Source organism: Nerophis ophidion, linkage group LG03, assembly GCF_033978795.1.
Source record: "Nerophis ophidion isolate RoL-2023_Sa linkage group LG03, RoL_Noph_v1.0, whole genome shotgun sequence".
NCBI lineage: Eukaryota > Metazoa > Chordata > Actinopteri > Syngnathiformes > Syngnathidae > Nerophis > Nerophis ophidion.
In genome coordinates this window covers 48321808-48331151 of record NC_084613.1, presented here as the reverse complement: position 1 = coordinate 48331151, position 9344 = coordinate 48321808, and the positions used below count along the sequence as shown (strand labels likewise).

The 9344-nt window shown below is 42.8% G+C and overlaps 1 protein-coding gene across 6 annotated transcripts in view; it reads right to left on the bottom strand.

Moving 5' to 3' along the window:
* Positions 1–321: 321 nt before the first annotated feature.
* The window catches only part of arhgef10 (Rho guanine nucleotide exchange factor (GEF) 10), a 140332-nt gene continuing 131309 nt past the window's right edge, over positions 322–9344 (bottom strand). For all 6 annotated transcript variants that reach the window (XM_061895459.1, XM_061895464.1, XM_061895461.1 and 3 more), the window contains 2 exons: positions 5890–6012; positions 322–3299 (listed from right to left, as the gene is read on the bottom strand). In XM_061895459.1, the coding sequence (XP_061751443.1) occupies positions 2806–3299; positions 5890–6012 (617 nt within the window). In that variant the 3' untranslated portion in view covers positions 322–2805. The remainder of the gene's footprint in view (positions 3300–5889; positions 6013–9344) is intronic.

Genomic DNA, 9344 nt, shown 5'->3' with positions numbered 1-9344 from the left:
TCTCGGTCCGAATAGTTCTTTTTGTTGGAGTCTCCCATTAAAAACAATGTGAATATGTGAGGAGCCATCAAACATATGACATCATTGTCTGCGACTTCCGGTAGAGGCAGGGCTTTTTTCTTAGCACCGAAAGTTACGAACTTTATCGTGGATGTTCTCTACTAAATCCTTTCAGGAAAAATATGGCAATATCGCGAAATGATCAAGTATGACACATAGAATGGACCTGCTATCCCCGTTTAAATAAGAACATCTCATTTCAGTAGGCATTTAAGGTCCTTCTGCAAATAAGATGGTCAAATATCCTCTTTAGAATCAGAATCATAATCAAAATAGTTTTTATTGTCATTGTTATAGAACGGGTTCACAAAGTAGGAATTTTACTTGGTACAACCGTGCAACATAAAACACATATAACACAAAATAGGTAATACAATGAGCTGTAACTGAACTATCAGATCTTGTTATTGTTCATGTGTCTGATGGCCGAGGGGAAACAACTGTTCAGGTGGCAGGAGGTGTGGGTCTGGATGGACCGTAGTCTCCTGCCTGAGGGAAGAGGGCAGAATAGTTTGTGTCCAGGGTGAAAAGAGTCAACTGTGATCCCACACACACGCCTCCTGGTCCTGGAGGAGAACAAGTCCTGGAGCGATGGGAGGATGCAGCCAATAACCTTCTCAGCAGCACGTACCATGCGCTACAGTCGATGCTTGTCGAACCACACGGTGATGGAGGAGGTGAGGATGGACTCGATGAGGGCTGAGTAGAACTGCACCAGCATCTCGGTCGGCACCTTAAGTTTCCTCAGCTGCCACAGGAAGTACATGCTCTGCTGAGCCTTCTTGATGGGGGAGCTGATGGTCGGCTCCCACTTGAGGTCCTGGGTGATGGTGGTGCCCAAGACACAGAAGGAGTCCACGATGGAGACGGGGGTGTTTTTAAGAATCTGCTGCAAAAATGTGAATCTCTCACAAGTTTTTTTTTAACTGAACTTGCGGGCCACCAAAGTGGGCCTATAAAAATGAAGGAATCTAAAATGGAACCTTGGGGGACACCACTAGTAAAACTAAAGACGTTGAACAAATGATTACTGACTGCAAGTAAACCCTACAGCAACACCTTTGTTACATAAATCACAAGACAAAAAAAATTGTAACTGACACAAAGGAGAGAACTTAAAGGGGTGCCGTGAGGAACGCCTCAGTTATGTAAATCAAAAGTTTGGACCCCAGTGTTCTGTTTACTACCAAAGTTAAAACATTAATACAAGGATCTGCCAATATGTTTATAGTCGTTCAAGTTCCTCTATACAACAGGAGCACTCTAACGTTTTTAGGAATTTTCTGAAAACAAGTTTTGAACTGAACTTGGTGGCTGGAATGGTGTCACTGGCCCCCCAGTTGAAAATAACTGGTGTAACCCCTCAGTCAAACTTAGATGCAGTACTGCAAATTAATGGTGATGTAGATCTAAAACAAACACAATTCTATAAGTTCCTGACTCTCTCCTCTGCTGATGAAGTGTTATAAATATGGGAGCCTCGGCAAGGACAATGCACAACCGTCAGGCCTGTGAGGTTAGAGGGAGGGATTCAAACGGGGAGGTATGAACGTGAGATATTCTGAGAACAAAGAGCGGTTGAGGACTGATGCATGCACACAAAATGAGCATCTCCATGGCAACCTCAGGGTCAGTGGGGAAAGCAAAGAGCCTCGAGCTGCATCGCTGTCTTCAAGTGTGAGCGATGCCCCAAACAATATTAAAACAGGAGTCAATAAAAGGAGTAGAAATATATTATTGTATGAAACAGACATAACCGAGGAGTAGTAAGATGTAGTATCAGCTGTGTGAATAGTGAAAAGGGTTACACAACAGTTGACGTAGGCGTTTCAAGTGAGAAAATGGCTTAGCCCTCTTTGCTCGGCAGTGGAAGACATGAGCGGCATTGGGCTGAGCTCACCTACCTTTAGGCACTGCCGGTCTCAACAAGCACTGCAGTAAAACAACCACAGTGCATTGTTGTATTCTATACTCCTCATCTTGCTACTATTGCCTTTTTATCAATAATGTGTTTACTCGATACAGTGAGGTTTGCACAATGTTACATATACTTTCTAGGTTACAATACAAATTAAATTATGACAAAGTGTCTAAATAAAACAATGTTTGTAGACTTGTTAAAGAACATAAAAGAAAAATATACATACACAAGTGTGGCAACATTTGTTTTAAATATGCTTAAGTGAGAAAGAAAACTAAGTTTAGATTTGAACAAAAACTTTCCAACTGGTGTGTTGGAACCCCGGCCAGCCAGGGATCTAATCATCCCTTCTTACGTCATTCAGTCAACATGATTTCTCCTTTTTTAATACCCTTTCTTTGCACTGGAGCAGCTCAGAGCAGTCAGTCCTTGAAATTATATATTTATTTTATATTTCACAAAAAAAACCTTTTGTATAAAAATCTTACACATAATCCTGAGTCAGCTCCACATTTACACCTCAACAAGTCTTGACAGATTTTCTCAAACCTTTTACGTAACAACCTCCTCGCTATTTCACAGGCCTCAGGTAGAAAAATAAGCTTAGAAAAAAACGGTGGTCTTGTCCGCAACACTGGAGGATCATGTGATGTATCAGCTAGTTTGTTTTTGCTCACACAAATAAAGATATGTCTGTTCTGGCAAACGAGTGATGATGTTCCTTTTCATCATCAGGAATACTGTAGTGGAGTGAAAATGTTTAAATAAGACATTTAGTTTGTTGAAATAAGTAGAACAAGTCAGTGAAAAAGCTTACTGCTATGTCACATGTTAAGCAGGGGGATTTGCCAGATGAGGATAGTAGAGGTGCTGTCCTCATGGCGGGACTGTTTGGTCTTTTTGTTCAGCCTGCGGTGGCCCAAGCCTCCAGACACCACCAGCAAAGAGCTGACGTCCACTTTGCTGGCCCGCCGTCCCCTCCTATGGTGGGTGGGATCATGGAGGACGTCATAAAGGGCTCCGTCCTCGGGCCCGTGCTCCAAGGAGCTTTGGGATTGCGCCAAAGAAGCGCAAGACGAAGAGGACAGGGAGTCCTGGAGAGCCATGGTAGTGCAGCCTGCATCTCCCAGCCAGACGCCTTGGCCCTGAGGCAGGGTCGAAGCTGACTCTGCGGCCCCTCCGTCGTCTGGCGCAGTTACCTGGGCTGAGGCTGAGGAGGCGGGGGACATGGAGCCCGTGGGGCCGTTACAGACCGCTGCGGCCACAGTGAGGAACTTGACAGGTCCGTTGTGAGCATGCAAGGACACCATGCCCCGACCTAAACACACAGATACATTTTACAGATTGACTCACCAAACACAACTTAGGGTGCATCTTCTACATCACACAATGCACTGCAGCATACTGAGCCTAATGTATTGCTTACTGCAGAGACAATAAACAATAAGTAATTGGCAGTCCTTTAAAACATTGACACAAAATGTACATGACAGTTGGCTTGCATGAAAATGAGATCTGATCATGCAAGACACATTTGTACATATCCATTTACAGTACAGTACTCCCGTCCAAAGGCAAAACCCAGTAACTCAATTTTGGTCAAAACTGAGCTGATAATAATTTTGGAGTCTCTAGGTGATATGCTTTACATTAGTGTATGCAATATTGTAATTTGTTCCGTAAGTAAGCTGTTACGCGCATGGCAGGACCTAGCAACTACCACATAACCGCGTAGATACAACAGAAAAACCTAGTATCTCAAGGGACCAATCGGAGCTTCTTTGTCAGTTGCCTTATTGTCTTTAATGAGACATTTGCATGAATGGGGGTCGAGGGTCAACCTGATTATGTGATATTATGGCACGAGGGGACATTTGGAAGATTGGCCCAGGACGTTGCAAGCACCTTCATTAAATGTATTGTTCTTGATTCTTCCCCTTGCATACTCTTTTGGGCAGATAACTGTGGAGGTCAAAATAAAAACTGGACGCTGTACACGGCTCTTGCCCAATGTGCAAACGCAGAATGGGGCCCACCCGAGATTGTGATAAAATATCTGTAGAAAGGGCACACGTTCATGAGAGCAGATTCAATCCATGGCTCAATCGGCAAGAAAATGAAAGCTCAGGAAAACATCTATACGTTTGATGATTTTGTAGATCTTTATAAGAAAGCATCAAGATAGATCGGTGAGTTACTAGGTTTTGCCTTTGGACGGGAGAGTAGTACCTCAGTTTTCGATATCAATATGTTTGAAAGAGTCAGTTGAAAATGCAACAAGTATTAAAATATGAATAATTCTACAATTGGAAACAATATAATTTCAATTATTCCGTTTCAGACACACAAAAAATGTCCCAAAAAACATCCATCCATCCATTTCCTACCGCTTATTCCCTTTTGGGGTCGCGGGGGGCGCTGGCGCCTATCTCAGCTACAATCGGGCGGAAGGCGGGGTACACCCTGGACAAGTCGCCACCTCATCGCAGGGCCAACACAGATAGACAGACAACATTCACACTCACATTCACACACTAGGGCCAATTTAGTGTTGCCAATCAACCTATCCCCAGGTGCATGTCTTTGGAAGTGGGAGGAAGCCGGAGTACCCGGAGGGAACCCACGCATTCACGGGGAGAACATGCAAACTCCACACAGGACTGCAGGACCTTCGTATTGTGAGGCAGACGCACTAACCCCTTTGCCACCGTGAAGCCTCCCAAAAAACATATTACAGATAAATAAAGACAGTACCTTGGCAATGTGTTGGATTCAGTGACACTGTGGAAAGAGTGACTCGAAGGCTTGCGACTGAGTCATCACCATGTGTTTAATCATACTAAAACCAAGACAGTGTATGAAAACCAAGACATTTTTTTTTTTACAGATTGTTACCGATTGAGTAAAAACAAATGTGTCATGAAATTGCTCTAAAAAACAGAAAGGGGTCAAATTGAATAAGCTCTGCTTCTTCCTACTCAATTTCAAACATGTTGTAATGAGAAACTGGAAATATCTATTATGCCATATTGTAATTATAAATAAACCAACACCATTACCATATTTTTTGTACATTTTTTGCATCCATGTTTTTACTTAAAGGGGAATTGTACTTTTTTTCACAATCATTATGAGAGACAAGAAGACAAAAGTTTTTGTTTTTTTTCCGCTTTCAAACATATACAAATTGGCTCGTTCTTGGTGGCTCTCAATGCAGCTAATGGAAACAATCAATTCTACCTCTAACTCACTTTAAAAATGCATTCAAAAAACATCAACAACACGTGCGCTGCTATGTAAACGGAAATAATCGGCTGAAGAATTAGTTCTGGCAATGATTAAAATGATCACAATACAATAAATATTGTACAAATGACATATTGTTATGATTGTATCTGTTATTATATATAGACTTGCAGTGTGTAAATAAAATGTTGATGGGAGGGTTTTGAAGTTGTTTTAGAGGGCTTTGAAGGCTACAATGGCGACTCCCATTAGCAGCATCTTCCAAGCGTTTATTTATCATCTTTAAAATCCCACGCCCCCAAAAAAGACATATGTGTTCTTTTCCCTCATAATGATTGTGAACGATTAGCAAAATTCCCCAAAAACTGAAGTTCCCCTTTAAGTATAACGGAGAATAGAGCCCATCCATCCATTTTCTACCGCTTATTCCCTTTCGGGGTCGCGGGGGGCGCTGGCGCCTATCTCAGCTACAATCGGGCGGAAGGCAGGGTACACCCTGGACAAGTCGCCACCTCATCGCAGGGCCAACACAGATAGACAGACAACATTCACACTCACATTCACACACTAGGGCCAATTTAGTGTTGCCAATCAACCTATCCCCAGGTGCATGAGAATAGAGCCTACTGTTGAAATACACATATTTTCTGGAGGTGTGTTACCTGTGACCTTGGGGATTCCCTGTAGTCTAGGGACCGAGAGTGCCACGGTCACACCCAGATTGGTTCCAACGAGCAGCATACCATGGCAAACCAACAAACTGCTCACTGACACTCTTTGGCTACCTGTAAGAGGGACAACACAATAAAAGTATGACGCCCATCAAACACCATTTGAATGAACTGTAATAGAGATTTTGAGACCAGGGCCAGTGTGCATTTTTACTTTAAAGTTAAAGTTAAAGTACCAATGATTGTCACACACACTAGATGTGGTGAAATTTGTCCTCTGCATTTGACCCCTCCCCTTGATCACCCCCTGGGAAGTGAGGGGAGCAGCGGGCAGCGGGCAGCAGCGGTGCCACGCCCCGGAATCATTTATGGTGATTTAAACCCCAATTCCAACCCTTGATGCTGAGTGCCAAGCAGGGAGGCAATGGGTCCCATTTTTTTATAGTCTTTGGTATGACTCGGCAGGGGTTTGAACTCCCAACCTACCGATCTCAGGGCAAACACTCTAACCACTAGGCCACTGAGTAGGTTAGGTCAGGGAGTGTTCAAACGGCCTGCCAACGTTTTAATTTGGAGTGTCAAACATCACCCACATAATGAAATCATACCGTTTTACAGAAAACTGCTCATTAATGGAGGAGATACAATTTGAGTGGCTGGATAGCTCAATGGTTTCTGACCAAGGTGGTCATGGTTCAAATTCTAGTCAAGTCGTACGCTGTGCATCCATCCATCCATTTTCTACCGCTTATTCCCTTTCGGGGTCGCGGGGGGCGCTGGCGCCTATCTCAGCTACAATCGGGCGGAAGGCAGGGTACACCCTGGACAAGTCGCCACCTCATCGCAGGGCCAACACAGATAGACAGACAAGATTCACACTCACATTCACACACTAGGGCCAATTTAGTGTTGCCAATCAACCTATCCCCAGGTGCATGTCTTTGGAAGTGGGAGGAAGCCGGAGTACCCGGAGGGAACCCACGCATTCACGGGGAGAACATACAAACTCCACACAGAAAGATCCCGAGCCTGGATTTGAACCCAGGACTGCAGGACCTTCGTATTGTGAGGCAGACGCACTAACCCCTCTGCCACCGTGAAGCCCATATTGTTTTTAATAAAATACTAGATTTGTATCATGGCCCCTGGACAAACGTAAGGACCCATGCTTTAATCCATGTGCTGTTTCAAGATTGTCCATGGAAAAGCAAGCTACAGTAAAATGTTGCATTAGGGAGGTGCATCTTGTGGAATGTTTCTGCAGTGATGAGGTTCTCGTCTCCAAGGCAACGCTAACAAGAACCGGAATAAAACATACAGTAGCTCCTTTCAAGCCTTGAATTGCGCCGTTATGGATTGCAAAGAGTTACACAAACAAACACAGCAGTGTTACATAACAGAATGACTGAAGCGTAACGCTGTAATTAAGCAATGAGCACCGTTTCTATTCATGAAAGCTTGCGGTTGCTGTACGAGGACAATGTGACTTGTCCGCGTCCATCTTAGTCACGAATGTCCGTGACACAACTTTGCACACTAAAAGTCAAGAGACTTAAGTTAAGAGTTTGATTGATTGATTGATACTTTTATTAGTAGATTGTACAGTTCAGTACATATTCCGTACAATTGACCACTAAATTGTAACACCTGAATAAGTTTTTCAACTTGTTTAAGTCGGAGTCCACGTTAATCAATTCATGGTAGAGCACCTTTCATATAGCAAAGCAATAAAATCTGGCCTGTTGACAGATTGTGTGAGTGGAATTTGACTCCAGATATGAGCTTTGTCATCTCTACAAATATCTATACAGACATTTTTACCATCTGTCCTTATGATCCTAAGGAAAAAAACTAGAGCAATGTGGGGGGCAAGGTTCTGTGAGCCACTATGGTTCTAACTGCTTGATTTAAAATCCTCTTGGGCTTTGGAAAATATGACTGCCAATTCCTTTGCACACATTACATGAGGCACACCCAGCACTAGATAGGCAGCCAGGTAGACACTCATGTCTCTAAAGACCAGTTAAATAAGGACAGACAATCCTGGCCACATGTGCTTCTGATGAGGGCCCGCACGAGCAGAAAAACACACTGCCTTGCTCAATTTCCCCCTTTCATAATAGTTGGAGCTCCCCACCCAGAGGGTGAACTAAAATAAATCCAGAGTGAACATCCACACGGGCCTTGATCCTACAGCAGAGCACCACTTTGATCCGCACTTAGCCCCGACAAGCAACAGCAGGAGGGAGTAAATCTCACACATTACAATAATACACTATAGCAGCCATGTAGTCACAATATGAATAAACAGCACCCTGTGGTCAATCTTTCTGCCTGGGGTTCCTTTAAGTTAGCTCAACTTTAAGCTCAAGATGTGACCTATGTCTACTTTTTTACGTTTTCACTTTTTAATCGGGGAGCCAGTAGCCTTGTTCCCACCAAGCAGTACAGTTTGGTTTTAGTTAGGTATTGTCTCCACAGTAAGACCACCAAGGTTGAAAACGCTGGTCAATCTTTTATTATAATAATGGAAATTGAATCTCTTCTCAGGGTGAAAGTGTCACAATCACATTTATTTACATTACATAAAGGTTTTAAGCAATATTTTTCATATGTCAAAAAATAAAACATATTTTCAAAACATATAAACAGGATAAAAAAAATACAGCTTGGAAGGCTGTCAGGCAATCAGGGCCCACCTGTCCCTGGTTGCCAATTAGGATGCTTTTTATGCCAACCATGTCCACTGGACTGGGCTGGATCATTTTGCTTTGTAACTTGTCATGCAGCATGGCTTTCCCTATGCTTTCCGTGTCGAGTTCCTTTGGTGCACTTCCCTGCTGCACTATTTTGTTGTGCTTAACCCAATAAAATGGTTTTTACCTTCACTTTGCCTGTTGTCTTTGCATCCTGGGGTCCAGACCAACAATGACCGACACAGACCGTAACATTTGATTACATTTCAAAGACAATTATTTGACTTTATAGGTTAAGTGATTTGAATAAATTGGGAAATTTTTTGGAACTCTTTTCATTGTGGCACTGACAACAAACGATGAAACTGGACACACTTCAGTCTGTTTATCAGAAAATAATAATTTCAATGAAAAAACAGGAATGGAATTATTAGAATATAAAATTTATTTTGCAATTACAAGTCACAACTAAACGATGGATACATTGCATTATTGTGGTCTCTTTACTGTCTTAAAGTACCTTAAACACGTTTTCCACAGTGAGCTGAACTAAACTACAGCGTCTGATCTACACAAAACCCTGAAAATCCCTATATTACAAAGTCCTATGCAGACTTCCTGCAGATCGCTCAGAAACACCAGCATTGTAAATGATGTCAGTAATGACACAATGGTATTGTAAATGACAAGCTGTAGGTATTATTTATTGACTCCCTCGATGTTGATCTCCCATTAAACCATGCATGGCTG